The sequence below is a fragment of the Fulvia fulva genome, chromosome 9 (assembly GCF_020509005.1).
Source record: "Fulvia fulva chromosome 9, complete sequence".
Taxonomy (NCBI): Eukaryota; Fungi; Ascomycota; class Dothideomycetes; order Mycosphaerellales; family Mycosphaerellaceae; genus Fulvia; species Fulvia fulva.
The window spans coordinates 206,831-223,154 of record NC_063020.1 but is presented as its reverse complement, the minus strand read 5'-3'; the positions used below and the strand labels follow the sequence as shown (position 1 = coordinate 223,154).

The 16,324-nt window shown below is 50.9% G+C and overlaps 9 protein-coding genes across 9 annotated transcripts; 6 read left to right on the top strand and 3 right to left on the bottom strand.

Annotated features, from left to right (window-relative positions):
- Window positions 1-28: 28 nt before the first annotated feature.
- CLAFUR5_08860 (uncharacterized protein) lies at window positions 29-914 on the top strand (the record flags this gene model as incomplete). The annotated part of the gene is made up of 2 exons (XM_047908008.1): window positions 29-417; window positions 473-914. The coding sequence occupies 2 exons, from the start codon at window positions 29-31 to the stop codon at window positions 912-914; spliced, it is 831 nt and encodes a 276-aa protein (XP_047766197.1).
- Window positions 915-965: 51 nt separating this feature from the next.
- CLAFUR5_08859 (uncharacterized protein) lies at window positions 966-1,367 on the top strand (the record flags this gene model as incomplete). Its single annotated transcript, XM_047908007.1, has 1 exon — window positions 966-1,367. The coding sequence occupies one exon, from the start codon at window positions 966-968 to the stop codon at window positions 1,365-1,367; it is 402 nt and encodes a 133-aa protein (XP_047766601.1).
- A 148-nt stretch (window positions 1,368-1,515) lies between these two features.
- On the bottom strand, window positions 1,516-2,445 carry CLAFUR5_08858 (Acid phosphatase; the record flags this gene model as incomplete). The annotated part of the gene is made up of 1 exon (XM_047908006.1): window positions 1,516-2,445. One exon carries the CDS (start codon window positions 2,443-2,445, stop codon window positions 1,516-1,518), a length of 930 nt encoding a protein of 309 aa, XP_047766603.1.
- Window positions 2,446-5,606: 3,161 nt separating this feature from the next.
- CLAFUR5_20075 (uncharacterized protein) lies at window positions 5,607-5,813 on the bottom strand (the record flags this gene model as incomplete). Its single annotated transcript, XM_059462919.1, has 1 exon — window positions 5,607-5,813. The coding sequence occupies one exon, from the start codon at window positions 5,811-5,813 to the stop codon at window positions 5,607-5,609; it is 207 nt and encodes a 68-aa protein (XP_059319099.1).
- A 127-nt stretch (window positions 5,814-5,940) lies between these two features.
- Window positions 5,941-6,228, top strand: CLAFUR5_08857 (uncharacterized protein; the record flags this gene model as incomplete). The annotated part of the gene is made up of 1 exon (XM_047908005.1): window positions 5,941-6,228. The coding sequence occupies one exon, from the start codon at window positions 5,941-5,943 to the stop codon at window positions 6,226-6,228; it is 288 nt and encodes a 95-aa protein (XP_047766583.1).
- Window positions 6,229-7,792: 1,564 nt separating this feature from the next.
- On the top strand, window positions 7,793-9,350 carry CLAFUR5_08856 (uncharacterized protein; the record flags this gene model as incomplete). The annotated part of the gene is made up of 3 exons (XM_047908004.1): window positions 7,793-8,178; window positions 8,236-8,395; window positions 8,448-9,350. 3 exons carry the CDS (start codon window positions 7,793-7,795, stop codon window positions 9,348-9,350), a joined length of 1,449 nt encoding a protein of 482 aa, XP_047766584.1.
- A 1,119-nt stretch (window positions 9,351-10,469) lies between these two features.
- CLAFUR5_08855 (uncharacterized protein) lies at window positions 10,470-12,176 on the top strand (the record flags this gene model as incomplete). Its single annotated transcript, XM_047908003.1, has 5 exons — window positions 10,470-10,640; window positions 10,757-10,859; window positions 11,811-11,918; window positions 11,968-12,061; window positions 12,110-12,176. The coding sequence occupies 5 exons, from the start codon at window positions 10,470-10,472 to the stop codon at window positions 12,174-12,176; spliced, it is 543 nt and encodes a 180-aa protein (XP_047765908.1).
- A 349-nt stretch (window positions 12,177-12,525) lies between these two features.
- On the top strand, window positions 12,526-13,332 carry CLAFUR5_08854 (uncharacterized protein; the record flags this gene model as incomplete). Its single annotated transcript, XM_047908002.1, has 2 exons — window positions 12,526-12,840; window positions 12,895-13,332. The coding sequence occupies 2 exons, from the start codon at window positions 12,526-12,528 to the stop codon at window positions 13,330-13,332; spliced, it is 753 nt and encodes a 250-aa protein (XP_047766644.1).
- A 170-nt stretch (window positions 13,333-13,502) lies between these two features.
- CLAFUR5_08853 (Cytochrome P450 monooxygenase verB) lies at window positions 13,503-14,454 on the bottom strand (the record flags this gene model as incomplete). Its single annotated transcript, XM_047908001.1, has 3 exons — window positions 13,503-13,580; window positions 13,635-14,391; window positions 14,453-14,454. Coding segments are annotated over 3 exons (837 nt in total).
- Window positions 14,455-16,324: the final 1,870 nt, after the last annotated feature.

Below are 16,324 nucleotides of genomic sequence, written 5' to 3'. Positions count from 1 at the left end.
CGCCAGAATCTGCCGATAACACAGGAAGATGGCTCTCACCGGCTCGCACCTGCTGCCTCTCTTGGTGGTCCTGGGCTCGACTATCGCTCAAGTCTGCACTCAACGTTTCAGAGGTGGCAGTATGTGGCCAGAGATGCCTGGTCTCGGTCCGAAATGTGTGGCCGCTTTGAACAGCCCCGTCGCATGTCCAGAATTCCTTGTTGACTGGTCTGTCCCAGGAGCGACCCCTTCTTTCGATCATCTCAATGTCCTCTGCACAAATGAGTGCCTAGACTCACTCAAGTCCGCACAGAAGCACATCGAGGAGAGCTGTACCGCCGACACGGAGGTGATCTTGTCCGAAGGCACTACGTACCCAGCCATCTGGGTCGTGGATCGCTACCTCTACATATTCTCAACAGCCTGCCTCAAATCTTTGTAAGTTCTAGCTTTGCTTCTGCTGAATTCGAGTCCAGCTGATGTCGGTCCATAGCTCCGGGCAGTTCTGTCACTCGAAGAGCGCTGCTACAACCACACCAACCGGCTCACCGGAAGAAGTCGAGTGCTCCTCATGCGCGCTCGGTTCGATGAGCTTGCAACTCAGCTCGCCTTTCGGCTTCTCGAATGCCAGTGCCGAGGCCTTCGAGACACTACTTACTCGCTGTGGAGTGAGCAATTACACCTTCGACCCTCCTCGCCAGTATGCCCTCGACCTTCCAGCCAAGACCAACATGAAGGCGACTGCCAGTCCAGTGAAGCAGTGCACGGCACTATACACTATCCAAGAAGGCGACACTTGCAATTCCATCGCGTTCGCGCACGACGTCTCGACCGTGAATCTCATCAATGCCAACAATCTCGACTACACTTGCACCTTGCTGCACTTCAGAAAGTCATTGTGCATTCCCGAGACGTGCGATGTGTACAAGGCGTAGGAGAATCAGGAGTGTGTCGACATCATCCAGGAAGTTCACAACGGAATCACCATGAGGCAGTTGCTCGAGTGGAATGCTGTGGTCAACAAGATATGCAGCAATTTGCGGCACTTCAGTGGCTACTCATTCTGCGTATCTCCATTGGGTGGCTGGCCCTCGACCTCTCCAGTGGGTGCTGCAAATCCCGGCACCCTCCATGTTCAGAATAAGATCTTGCTTCCTACTTTGAAGCCTATCGGCCCTGCCACAATCTTTCGAAGGCCAAGTCAAGAGGAATTGTTCGACACCGCTCGAGCTTTGTTACGGGCCAGCAACGAAGCAACCAAAGTCAACGCAGCAGTCTCCAATCCGGATAGCGCTGAAGGCAGATTGAAAGCTATGTTCTACACGAGTGGACCAGATAAGGGCAAGAAGATCCCCGAGGCATGGGCAGAGGAGCACAGAGAGGACTGAGTCGAGCTGCTATACGACAGGTGTAGTCTCGTGCGTCGATCGAAACCGACAGATGTTGGCTTCGGCCTCTCACCGCGAAGGATGCGGGGGCTGAGAACAAGCAAGCGGACCAAAAGCCCTTCATCATTGTGTATGCTATGCTAAGAGTCTAAAGTCCTTTCCTACGCTTACCTGGCAAGCAAGTCAATATGCTCCCCAGTCTATCCGCCACGAACCTCTGCTTCTCCGCATCGACATCTTTCTTCTTAGTACTCATGACACTAATCGACGCATGACAACCTTTCCCACGCACGACACTCTGCTCATCAGGCAGGAGCTTGCTCCCACACATTTCAACATCATCTCGGCGGGGCGAAAGGTCCAGGAACCTAAAAACCCATCTCGGAAAGACCCTCGTAAGCACGAAATTGACGTCTGATACCGACTCACATACGTCTTGGAGGTGAGGATAATTGACGTTCAGTATGGTGTCGTCAGGTAGGTATGGCTTGCTACCGTTAGTCAGGACCTCCACCACAATCGTCGACAGCTCGGAGTAGATTTCCATATAAGGCTGAACAGGGTCGGTCCATGGACGATAATGCCCTGGACCACTGAATGCTATCGCTGGGACTCCAAGCTCAGCAGCCTCAACAGCCGCCCCGACAGTCCCGGATCTCCGCGCAGCCCAGCGAAGATTGTTGCCTGCATTTGGCCCAGATAGTGCGATGTCAGGTGGACCTGCGAAGAAAGTCTGGGAGAGGTTCTGGATTCCGTGTCGCATGGCTGTGACAGGATATGAGTTGACGTAGTTGAACTGTGGCTCGGAAGCATTATTGCCGTAGGGTGGTGAGAAGGATGGGCAAGATCCGAACTGACATCCCTTGTGGCCTACTTGAACAGGCTCTGCATCTTTTGAGCCTTTGCCGCTCTTGTTGTCTGCCGGTGCTGAGATGATGGAGCTGAAGCCAGCGTCTGTCAAGCTTCTGTGGAGTTCTCGGATATTGATCATGGCCCATCCATCGTCGTTGCTCTGTACGACGTTGATGGTATTCGCTGCCAGCGGCAGGGCTGTCAAGAGTAGCGAGGATAGCAGCATGATGAAGGTCCTGTGGTGAGAAGCGGCTTGCGTGGAGAGAAATTAACGACAGATGAAGGTGAAGGAATATGAACTCACGACACGATCAATGTAGCTTGTCAGCCATCAAAGTTGAGGACAGACATCTGCTGACCTGTAGGCTGTGTTGCATCCGCCACCCGTTTGTCCTCAAAGCTGCACGTGTGAGGTCGAAACAAGCTAGATCTTGGCATTTCCGCGACGAATCAGAGACGACGTTTCTCGTGGTAATAGACTGTGATGATAAGCTTCTCATGACTCTGATGCTTCTCAGCTACTTGAGACGTAGGACAAAGAGACAGTTGTTGTGAAAGAAGAAGAAGGAAGAATGGATGGAAGAATAAAACAAACGCGACCATGACACGCTTGGCAACAGGGATGACGCCACGACGCGCCTCCGAACGTCTTCCTTCCCACAACAACATACCAAGGTACAGTACCATAATATCCCGCCTTGCCATCAGCTTCCAGCTGCTTTGATAGCGCATTCGGTGGCATTCCCCCAACGGCTATGGCCTCTTTCCGCCCTAACCATAGCGGCTGGAAAGTGCTCGGCGTTGGAATCGGAAGCAAAGGCTCAAGCTGTTGCGATGGCATCGACGGTGCTTGAGCACCAGAATGCATGTCTCGGCATGCGGCGACCTCAGCAACAGCGTGGAAGCATCTCGTCGGGCCTTAGCTACTTCGTGGATGAGGCATCTCTTCCTCGAGGAAGGGCCTCTGATGCTTCGGAAGAACAATCCGTGGTGATGGGTCCCGCTATGGTCGCACTGAATCGCACTGTTGTCGAGAAAAGATGTGCAGAGGGAGCGCAAGGGGACTTAGAGGCACGATTGACCACTACCGCACATTCATGGCCTCCAGAGCCCGGCATAGAAGCCAAAATCTGATGGCCTGCGCATAAATCAGCGAAGATAGGTGCCGCCATCCGGGGACAGAATGGCAGCCAAATGTTATCTTCTGGGCAATGCCTAATCACTTGCTGGATCTTGTCCATCTGCGCCGCCGAATCGTGCAAAGCTTCTCGAGCTTTGAATGAAGGGGCTGCGCCACGGGTCGTCCGTGTCTAATCTCCATCCGCCACTCGAGTCGCTAAGCCTTGGGTAAGATGGTGCCAGCATGTGATTGGTACAGGGACGTCTTCGACTTGCTATCCAGTTGGTGTGCTGGGGGGGGGCTGGCTAAGTCGAAGGGTGTGAGCCAACACAGCGGCTGGTCTGTCGAATCCGACGTGGTTGATGAGAAGAGAAATGCAGATGACGAGAAGTGTTCTGTTCTTGTATTTCTGCGTCATGCGCTAATCGGGCCGCTAGCGATGCGAAGCTCCGCTGGGAGACCGTGCTCAGCTGATTCACGCAGGTAAGTGAATGAGACGTGGTGCGGGCCTTGAAAGACTGCAACTGATCTAGACTGGCGGTCGGCCTTTAGTTCACTGCTTTGGCGTAGGTCTGCCTTGCGATCGATTGAGCTTCGCCGGCGATTCACGGGCCTAGTGGATGCCCCGTCTGTGTGCGGCCCCCAAGAACACATGCAATTGCGTCGTCTTCTTCCATTTCCTACCAGCAAACACCCTCCCCACCAGTTGCACATCGAACATGGCGGGTCCGGCAGGTTCAGAGAGGAAAGGTCTAGCAAGTCCGGTCACTCCTACGAGAAAGCTTGGGACTCGAGACACTGTCATTGAGTAGCCTCGTGGCCTGCTTACTCCTGCGCATGCTAACATACCAGGCGACATCGCCACTTCCATGGCAAACTTTCGTCAACGACACTCCAAAAATACTCACCAAGAGCTACACCATCACTGCGTCAGACCGTCGATATCCTAGGCCTTTCTGGCCACCAATGCGATCGCAATTGGGGCTTCGTCTACAGACCCGTGTATGGTGATGAAAGTCGCTGATGTTGATCATGCCCTGCCTCACGGGTCTTGCCATGCTCGCTCTCCTCTCAGAGCTCTAGAGCATAGACAGCCGAATGAAAGCCACGTCCAATCAATCACCTGCAGCAGTGCATGATGACGAGTTGAAGTGCAAAAGCGCCAATGAGAACCAACTCTGGAAGTGTCTCGGAATTCCGACGCATAGGGGGAGAGTCAATCCAACTCACCTTGTTGCAGCTCCTCCAAGAAGGGGGTCACATCAGTCCTTGTGTGTGACCAGGTACACGAACTTCATCTACGTCGACTGAGCAGTCAATGACGCTGTCATGAACATCCCTGAGTTTCAGCTCGACACGAACCCATGTCGGCAAGAACTATTTCACCCAACCGAATTCGTGAAGATCCTCGATGAACAGTTCGATGACACCAGTAGTGGTGAGGACCAAGGCTAAAATGCGGATAGCAGATCAGGAGTGGAGAACTACGCCCGATTTGTTAATCTCGACTTCAGGGTTGCAAGCTGGAAGATGATGGTTTGCTCGATCTTGCTCCCTGCATCTTCTCACGTCTGCTGCGCAACAACTGGGAGTGCGTGTACGTGCACCCACCAGAGATCGTAGAGTGTTGAAAGGATGGCATGCAAGCAACAAGTGATACGCTTCGGCTGGGGCCTGGCTCCAGGTCTCCATACCGTGATCAGCACCCAATGTTGGACAAGACAGATGACCAGCCTATCTTTCGTTGATGACGAGCTTTGTTTTCGTGCATCGATGCCCATATTGAACCCGCTGTACCTTATGAGCAGCCTCTCGGGAAGACTGATGTGCAAGATCGTATCGGGCCGATGGCATTCTCTTCCATATATCATGTTCGCGTTCGCGGTCGGCATGCCGATGTGGCTGTTTGCCTTGCCGAGCTTTGCCGATATCGTGACAGCTGAACATGATCGATCTTCAGACAGTGCGGTTCATTGTGACGTTGAGCAGTGGAGCAGAAGGAGTAGGAGGAGGAGTTGTCAATGGTTCTTGTCCCGGAATTGCCGACTATTCGTGTCACTCTCTCGAATATACTGAGTGGAGACTGGTCAAGTAGAGATCCAATCATTCGTGAATCCGCCGTGCGAATTTAGCTTTATTAGCGTCTGTGCCATAACGCATCTTAGGCAAATGAATGGTCGATTTAAGCGAAAATTCCCTTCCGAGGATCAAGAACGTGCTGGATTGCCAGGATATCAGTAAAAATGTATAAGACAAAACACGCATAGTTATGCGAATTGATCTGCTCTTGATCGAATCACTCTGAAGATGCAGACCGAAGTTCCCGCATCCATCTCTTCGCTATGCCTATAGGAAGCGGGGAGGACCTCGCCACGCTCTCTTGCGCAACCCAACGCTGCAGGAGTGACTATTGACGCAAGGAAAATGAGTCCAAGGACATATAAGGATACCCGTGACAGAACTCTAACAGCCATGCTCGACACTTTCTTCACACCTCACTTGCTTCTTCTGTCACTACTGAAGCACTTCCGCTGATCTTTCACCACCGAGACTCACTCGACTTGATCTGCAGCTTGCTTGTACTTGGCGACCTTCAACAACATGTGCTATGCCAACATGATTACCTGGATGGAGTGTGGACACTTCCGTGTGATCCAGCAGATGTGCTCCGAGGCCAAGGAACGGTCTCCTCCATCGTTATGTCTCAGTGCACATGAGCCTGTCGCTACTGACATTGACGCCGCGCATGGCGTGTGCCCGGACTTGGCCAAACATCCACTCTTACCTGGACAAGAGCGACCATCCCAATGGGCCGTCGGAATGGGGATTGAGCGCACTAGTGGCAAGGGCAGAGGACAGTACCGGACTGATGGACCTATGAAGACCTGATTGCATGAGGCACGACTGCCTCCAAGATGTGCTACGTTTCTATATTCTCATGATGCATGCACTGACGAACAGCGCATAGTTGTCTCCATTGCAGTCGATATACCGAGGCTGTTGTCACTTCGAGTCAGAATTTGTGACCGACTAAGGCGGTGTATTGTCTTCAGAATTTCTGCGAGGATCATGTTCACCGACACCCAGCTGCATGTAATGGAAGATTGAATTCGATATTGCGTTCGGTCCCTGCGATTCTCGTGTCTGGCCATCGCAGCTCGCCTGCAGAGATGACTGGGAAGCTGTACCCACCAGGCAGACTGCCGTGATGGAACAAAGTCGGCATCAGCAGTGCCCTTGCTTGCCCAAGGCCGACCGTGAGCCTAAGTCTGTGCGAGAGCTTGCCAGATCAGCTAGCGAATTATCCAGTTGTCGCCAGAGGAAGCCGTAGCCACGTCCTCGTAGGCATCATAGATTCTTATGGTGTCGGGAGATGCAGACTGGTAGAGGATGCCCATCGCTTGTCAAAAGCGAGCCTCTTCGACCGGACGACTGACAACAGTCCGAACGACATGCAACGCTTCTGCCTGTTCACCGATGCGACGCCGTCAGCCCACAGGCCCAATCTCGGGAGATACTTGGAGATGCGAAGGCTGTTTACCTTCATGAGCAGGAACAGGCGGCGGTCCTCCCCGCTCTCAGGATCAAGTCCCGCTATCGAAAGGAAGCTCTCTTCGGACACCGGTGTTGATCGTCTCTTTTGCGGACGTTGGGTCTGGTTTGTCGCATCTTGCTGGTGCTCAGATCTTGCCATGACTGAGTATAGTCTGATCGATTGTTTCGAAGAGATGCAGAACAGGCGGAACTTTATTCATATTTGCAACAGGGAATGGTTGGCCGGTAATAGCTTCGCATTCATCCCGTGCTCCCCTAAGCGCGACGGTACCACCTGACGAGTTCATGAAGCGAGGACCTAGCTGCCCAACTCGCTTACAAGTCAGCGCATATACATCGTAACGAGTTCTACAGAGTTGATTTGTTACAGGCAAAAGAGATCTTGGAAGTTACTTAGTGTACCATACAATCGATCAATCCATGCAGATCGGCCCTTCACAAAGTTTGACGCCTCAAGCGAAAAATCGATTACGCACAGCACTTCCTACAACAACAGGCCACCCAAGAGCACCAACCACGCCCCACCGTTTGGATCTTCCATCCAAATGCACCTTCCGCAGGCATCAGATCATTGGATTGTTCGCAGCCTCTCTTCACGACTGCATCCCGCAGCGGTGGGTAGCTTCCCTGTATTCTGAACGCCATGCGTCTTTGATTCTGCAGGGGTTTTCTTCTTGTGGGGGCGTGAGCATTCTCGTCTTGGTCTAGGCCTCGATCATACGAGCACTGGAGAACATCGGACGACGAAGATCACGAGAAACTTGTCTGGTAGCACTGCATGAATGGCCACTAAGCCCGGAACAGGGCAGCGATCAGTATCTTGAGTTAATGCTCCCCTCGGCCACGTACAGACAAGCCGGAGTATGCGTGCCGTGTGCATGTGAAGATACTTTGCGGTATGCCTCAACCGCTCAAATCGAAGACTGGTTGTCTGACTTGCCTGGCCCGGAAGAAAAAGTGCGACGAAGTACGGCCCAAATGCGGACACTGCCAGCGCCTTGGTCTTGCTTGTGTCAGACGAGAGACCGCTCCAGACTTGCAATCGGAACAAAATATCTCCTCGACCAACCTCAAGGCCAAAGGGCCTCCCCCACGACTGGCCATCACCAATGGCTACCCACCCTTCCGAAGCGATTTCGAACGCCAGGTCACTCTCGAGAGCTCGACGGTCCTTCGACCCTTGGTCTCGCGGATGGCAGGGACATGGTATCTAGAAGAGACGATGTTTGGGCGCCTTTGTACACAGAATCGCTTGGTCAGAGAAGCCATCGTAGCATTTTCGGCGTAGGATACAAGCATCTCTTACATACCAAACCCATCCTGCTGACCGAGTAGCTGAAGGTTTGGTCAAGATGACCGGAATGAGCATTCCCTCAAACTGTCTATTGAGAACTACCAAAGCTGCATCATGAGACTTAAGCAGACTCGCGCTTTCGAGCATGAAGACCCCGCCGAGACAGTCACCGCGATTGTCGCAATAGTATTTCTTGGACTACTAGAGGTGAAGATCGAGAGCCGTACTAGTATCCGCACACATCGACTGACTGGCGAAGGCGCTCAAACTAGGCTGTTCGGTCAATGCTGTAGCTCACTTCGAGATGTGCAGGAAGCTACTAGCGACTCGACTCTCCCAATCAGCAACAGCAGGCAACGTTGGCCTTTGGAACCTCTACCGCATGGTTGCAGAATGCATCATTTACAACTTGGGCGCTTTGTCAGTGTTTCAGCCCAACATCGTCCAAGCTGCTGGTGACTGGGGCACGGCTTTCGACCGACTGTTCCCCGGCAATGATCACTATCTGTCTCCTTTCCTGGGTGGCTTCCAGGGTATCTACCAGGTGATGTTCCGCGTCAACGTACTCCTCCGTCAGACCGAAGTAGACCGCACTGCGGGCGTTCTCCAACTATCAACCGTGGAGACCTACGACAACCTATGGCAACAACTTGCCGTTCTAGAGGACAATATTCCCACCATGTATCAAGGAAACGTCCTTCCCAAGGAAATCATCAACCTATACCAAGCCAAGAACCGAATTACCATCTATGCACTCCGCATTCACCTGATGAAGATATTGCGTCCCTTGGCAGGGCCTGAAGACGTGGAGATCTATCTCAACTTGACGCAGGCGATCGCCATCCTGAAGGAGCAAGACATACGAGAACCGGGGAATCCAGCACTACGCTGGCCACTAAGCATACTTCTCTGTGCCTCTGATGCTGATGAAGACTTCGACTTTGTCGTCTCTGTCATGCAACAGATTGAACTCATCCTTGATCCAGCCAACAGAGAGAAGCTGAAAGCAGCACATAATATCCTTCGAGCATATCGTACCAATGCTTCGTTCGCAGTACAAAGCGGTTCCCTCCCCACACCTTTACGGCAACTAGACTACCTGCTAGAGCCAACGGCTCTGGAGCCAGCTAAGCCTGATGGCAGAGTGGAAGAGGTTCCGTAAAACGGGACAATCAATTGGAGACAGTACTGCTTCTTCACTCTTTCGCGCTTGATCATAATCAACGGCGGCGGCCCATTGTATCGAAAAGCTCCATTGTTACAAGAAGAGACGGAACGAATCAACTGGTATCCAGACCACATAGCCTCAGCTGTTAACACACCGGCCGGCTTGAGGATCCATACATATTGCGGGAAGCACGAACCATGCTAGACTCACGAAATGTCGGTGCAGCCCGCATGTTTCGGTGTTTGTAACTGGACAAAGGACAAGCCGGTCCGTGTAATTTCTGGTTACCCTGGCTGTCACTTCATCTGGCCGGCGTGTGGTTGTGGCAAGGCATGGCAGATAGCGACCCCTACAGCAGCAAACTAAGAAAGACTGTTCGCGGCTTCGGTTGACAGGACCTTAGCTAGTCACATCGAATCTCACGGCATTCGATTGAGGCACGTATGAGCCCATTGGGCGGGTCAAACGTTTTGCATCGCCCAAGATACCCTCAGCAGCCCCTTTACATGCTTTGTATGGCATTACCGGCAGTAATTGTTGACAACCGATACAGCAGCTGACAACGCGTCCCAGCGTGCGAAAGAAGCATCGGCTACACGCCAACATCAAACACATTGGCAACGTCATACAGCTCTGCTTCTGTACTCTCGACTGCAAGACAAGTGGGGTATTGTCGGAGCTATGCACATGGAGGTTGTCTTCAATGTACTTGCTGTCGCCGTGAAAGCAACATAGACAGCATTTCATGGCGATGGCGGCCAAGAAGTTTCAGACATATGACCTAGGCGACTTTGCCTTGAATTCCGGCGGCAGCATACCCAAGGCCTACATCGCATATAAAACCTACGGCACACAGAAGAATCCTTAATCGTCTTCCCAACCTCATACTCGCTCGGCATCCAGGACAACGAATGGCGCATAGGCGAATGCAAGACCCTCGATACGACAAAATACTTCATCGTCATCTGCGCTCTCTTCGGCAACGGGCAGTCAACATCTCCAAGCAACAGGTCGGACCTCAAACCATTTCCAAATGTGACCTTCTACGACAACATCCGCGCTCAACATACACTCGTGACAAAATACCTGGGGTATGACTATGCTCGCGCTGTCATGGGCTGGAGTATGAGCGCAGGTCAAGCATTCCAGTGGGCTACGCAGTACTCCGACTTCATGGATCGGGTCATCCCTGACTGTGGCTCGACCAAGACGTCGCTGCATAATTCAGTCTTCCTTGAGGTGTCAAGAGTGCTGTACTTAGCGCGAAAGGAGCTGCCTCGGCTGGTATCTGCAAAGGCGACATCAGCAAGGACGGCAAATATCGTGGCTGGACGGATGACGAGAGAGTGGCGGGCATGAAGGCTTTAGGACGAGTCTATGCCGGCTGAGGATTCAGTCAGCCCTTCTACAGAGAGAAGGTGTATATGACCGCGCCGGCTTTGGGGTTCAAAGACCTGGAGGACTTCATGGTGAACTTCTGGGAAGCTTGGGCCTGGGACAAGGGTGAGTGAAAGAATCGGTGAAATACTCCCATGTCCCTTATTGTGTCAAAAAGTACCGCCATGTCCCTCTTATATTAAAAAGTTCTCCCGTAGCCCTTATATTGTTGCAAAAATACTGCGATGTCCTTCGTCTGTATGTAGTAGTCGTAGCATCGCGGGAACAACGCTAGGGTGTGTAGAATAAACGTTTTAGAGGTTTTGCAAGAGGTAGAACTAAGAAAAGTATAACTACTAACTTATAAATCCAATGTTCCTTAAATTCTTAAGATCTGAAATTTTCAGATTTTAAGCTTTATATATAGTTATAGTATTATATAACATATACGTTATATGTAGAAGCGTATGTTTTATTATATAAAGAGTATAGATAAAATGTGCTGTTAGCGGTTGTGAACCTCTAAAGGTAAGCGTAGCGGAGTGGAGCTCTCTACCAACCCTTCTAGACTGCAAAGTAGCGTACGATCCACGCTACCGCTACCCGACGTACAGTGCTTATTATACGACGACATAGGCGTTAGCGACGAGTATATGTTTGCGAGTTCGCCAATAGGCACAGTGCGGTAGGTCACGTGACCCTAAAACTTGAAAGTTGACCAATCAGAGCGGGCGCCAAGGCTAGTTGAGGGCTGGTATAGAGATTCACTCCCTCGCTGACGCCGCACTCACGTACTCGCAAGCTCGTACTCCGGTGTTGCTAGCGCTCGGTCGCTACGCTTAATAAGAAAAATTGAAAAAAGTCCAAGAATCGCAAGTTTAGATTATGCCTAGGTTATGGCAGTACTTTCTAACACAATAAGGGTTATGGGAGTACTTAAAGTGACACGGCGGTATTTTGCGACACAATGAGGGACATGGGAGTATTTCACCGGTGAAAGAATGCTAGACATCGCACGGGCTGTACTGACTGCTTAAGATCCCGAGAATATGCTGGCAATGCTACACACTTGACAAGCTGGTGATGTCTCGGCTCAGGAGCCATACAACGGCAACTTCGATGCGGCTATGAAGGGAATCAAAGCTAAGACTCTTGTGCTGCCCTGCAAGACAGATCTATACCTTCGTCAGTACATCCCGCAAAGCTCCTAGAAACGATACTGACTTTGCAAAAGCACCCGAAGACTCAGAGATCGAAGTGCAAGATATGAGGCCAGGCGTCGGCGAACTCGCTGTGTTCCCAATCAATATGGGGTCACTAGGCTGGAGGTGAGTGTGCTCAATACTTCGAGATCATTTCGTTGCTGACACCTGCAGGCCCGGGACAGTCGACAGAAGATGCGAAGTGGCCTCAAGAGAAGCTGAGATATATGTTCGACCGTAAATGAGTCGCAAGCGTCTAACATGCGTTGTGCTGTCAGCATTACGCCGGGAGTCATGAACGAGCAACGCACTAACATGAAGCCCTCCCAACATTCGCTACCTGGCCCAAGAAGCTTTACTAATGACCATAGCCGAGCACGTCAACCTCAGGATCGACAAGTACGAACTCTAATCGCAGAGCTCTGGCAAAGTAGTGTCCCTCAATCCACGCCATCAGATCGTGCCAAAGAGCATAATCATGGCGCCATTCTCATTTACGCTGTGTGTGAGGATACAATAGCAATGATGACCCCCGGGCCATTCAACCATCTTATCCCTTCCATGATCTCTACTTTCTTCACAATCTCACCATGTCCGCAGGCACGCTTTACACCTTCAACGGCAGCGGTTACTCCTACAAAGTCCGTCTTCTCGAAGTCCTGCTCGGTATCCAGCTCAAGCACGAAGAGCTCGACTTCCTCGCGGACCAACAACACTCCCCTGAGTTCCTCGCAATAAATCCTCGTGGCGAAGTCCCCTGCCTCGTCGATGGCGATAAGATCTTGAACGACTCTAGCTCCATCCTCGTCTGGTTGGCAGGGAAATGGGGTAACGGAGGCTCTTCGCAAGGACCTTCATCGTACTGGTCCAGTGATTTGTACGAGCAGGCACAAATTGTGAACTGGGTAAGTCTTAGACCATCTCGCACGGAGCGCAGGCGAGTCTGAATGTAATCAAAGCTCTCTTTCGCGAACTCTTGGGTGCAATATGGCGTTTTCACCAACCGCGCCATTCTCTCCTACAATGGCCCCTACAATGGTCTTGGCAACAATCAACAGTGGTCTCAAGACAAACTCGACGTTTTCCTGGAGGAAGGTGCCATTCGCGGAAATGCCTCGTTGAAAGCTTTAGAGAAGCAGCTCGAGAAGAACGACTGGCTCGTGTTGGGTCGGCCGGCAATTGCTGATCTCAGTGTGTTTGTGTACATCGCCTTGGCGGAGATGGGAGATATCAGCTTGAAGCCGTATCAAAATGTGCTGGCTTGGATCAAGAGGGTGGAGGGACTGCCTGGGTTCTTCCCGATCGAAGGATTGGACCAGCCTTTGCTGCATGTGGGGAGGTGGAAGGCTGCTGGGAGGGACGGACCAAAGAATGTTGGTGAGAAAAGAGGGCAATAGCTGGAGGAGAAGTGAGGGACGTTGAGATGTGTGTATTGTGTAGTAGATGGTATTCAAGCGAAGGTGACCATCTCAGCTACACGTCTTGAGTAGTGCGTCGCTTTGCATCGATGGTATACAACGGTGCTGGCAAAGGACCACGAAACCGGGGCTTCTGCAGAGACTTACACTCAAAGTCGAAGTCGGGTAATCAGCTGTGCTAGGATGAGCTTAATCATCGCCGTACCATACCATCGGCCTGGACATGTCTATCAAGGTCAGGTTAGCGATCACATACAAACGAGTAAAGAGTCGACACTCACCCTACGGCCATATCCAGACGGCAGATACCGACCAGAGATATCATACAACCGACCAGGCGCCTTCACGAAGCGGTGCGGCTGAAATATATCTGGCTCTTCATAATTCCCCGGATCACGATGCACCGCAAAGTTCGGAAATACAACAATTGTGCCCTTCTCCAAGTGCGGTCCGTCAGGTATGTTGATGGCCTCCATGACGACACGCTCGAAGTTCAGGCCGCCGTACATGTCAAGCCGCAGAGACTCTTGCACCACGCTGTCAAGAAGCTTGAGTTTCTCCAATTTCGCCCAAGACCACTCGCCAGGGTCTTCGGAATGAGCTTGTGTAATTTCTTGTCTGAGCTCGGTCACTAGACCATCGACGTGCTCGTATTGGAGGATGTTATTCATCGTTCCTGTGGCGAAGAGCGCGATAGGACCGGCGGCCGTGTTGAGGAAGATAATGGTTGAGCATAAAGTATCCAGGTCGGTGATGAAGGCTGGGTCAGGCATGGTCTTTGCTTGCTGCAAGTACCACTGGATCAACTCGCCGTCCTGTTCACGGTCATGCTCGCTCCGGGACTGAACACGACATTGGGCGTGGTCTACGGCTTGAGAAATCTTCTGCTTGATGGGTCCGTACAATCTTTGTCGAAGGTACCGATGCAAGCCACTTCCTATTGCACCCCGAACAAAGTTTGGTATGAAACGCGAGGTAAGTGAGCCAGGCATGATCCAGAATTGGTACGAGGAAAGGAGCGCCATGTACTCTTCATCCCTGCCCATACACGCAGTCAGGGATCGCAAATCAGGCCATGTCTGCCCTGAAGTCGACTTACATAGCTCAGCACCTACAAGCAGCCTTTGGTCTCCGGCAGCCGCAAGCTTCTGTACCGTATCGTAAATAGTCATTCGCTGCCACTTCCCGGTATATTGTAGCTCTGCATAGGCCCTTGCGACCTCTCGTTGCGCATCTGGCACGACAGACTTGCTTCTCGAGACCAGTACCTTCTTGATCAGATGATGTACCGAAGTGTCCAAGATCTCGCCCGCTCGAGGCAGTGTGTAACTTGGATGGAATCGTTTGAAGTTTCTGCGTTGAGACGCTGAGGACGTCCTTTGACTGCGACGTGTACTACTTGAGCAAGTAAGCCGGCATAACGATCATCGGGCCATTGATAAGTGTGGATATAGAGCACGGCAGCTTTCTCGTGAGCAGTCTGATCAACAAGCAAGTCATTCTCCAAGGTTTGCAATCAAGCCTTGTCACAAGCAAGCAAGCTGGAAGCCTATAGCTTAGTCAGTATTTTCAAACAATCAAGCGGTGTTTTCTCCTTCGTTTGCAAGCCTTGTGAGCATGTCTGTGTCGTTTTACAAGGTGTTGTTAATGATATTCAAGGTCATGTCGATCTAAGAAGGTGGAATTCTAGGAAGTGCGGACCTATCTCCAAGCCAATCGGATCACGTACCGATGGTCACGTGCTTTCCCGCTTCAGTTTTCCAGACTTCTTAATTCCGACGCGTCTATCTCAACCTCTAAGCATCAACTTCACGACCTTACTACACCACAACATAGACTCGCAGCAAGTTGAAACTAGCAGTGTGCTTTTAACCGTACTAGATACCAAAGATCTGTTCGCGCCGACTATCGAGATCGACGCCGTGAGCAACAGAACCGACATATCCAAGGTGCTAAGGAAGAGAAAGCACGACTTGCTTAACTAGCTAGATTGGACGCGACTGAAGGCCTATTGCCGTACCTTATAAGACCGTAACTACTCATCATTCATTTAGAACCACGGCTAGCCTATTAAGGACAAAGATAGGCTCGAATGCTAGCTCTATAAGCTATGCTATAGCGCTAGTAGAAAAGAGAAGGGCTATATAAGACTAACGTCTCTACGACTAGTGCTTCGAACTATATAAAGACGAAGCACTACATCGATAGTAACGGTGTCATTTAACCGAAAGAGAAGAAGAGGAAGGGCTTAGATCAATATTATAGTAGGTAGTAGATAAATAACGAGCGTGCTATCGAATTCGATAAGGACGAGTTTCTCGTACTACTTTATAGCTAGATTATTAAAGACAATATCCCCTATTGTAAGGTCTAGGCAGTGCGCTTTAGACGACTACTTGTCTACCTTTAAGAGCGCTATAAGTCCTATCTACCGTATTAAGTCACTACCGGCTTAACAATCGACAGAATCTCAATAAGACACTAGGCTATATCACGGAAGAATTGGCCTTATCATTGAGCAAGATCAGCTATAGCTTTGACTTATAGACTTCGTAGAATAAGCTCGTACTACTTAGGCTCGTTGCTTACTTTATTGACAAGGACGGTAAAGCTACGAAGATACTACTCGTATTGCTACGACAGCGAGGTCGTTATTCTAGATACAACATCTCCGAGACTATTAGTAATACGCTTGTCCACTACGGCGTAGAGTATAAAATCGGTTACTTTATTACTGACAACGCTATGACAACCCAAAGGCAATAGGCTTTATGTCTACCGAGTACGGACTCGATAAGAAGTAGTGCTAGCTTCGCTATACTAGTCATACCTTTAACCTTACTACATAAGCTACGCTCTTCGGCAAGTACGTAGGCGATATTACGTAGGGCTTCGAAGACGAGCTTGTCGCTATTAAATCGGTTAAAGAGGCTAATCTACTACTATAGCGAAAGCGAGGGCCTATCGGTAA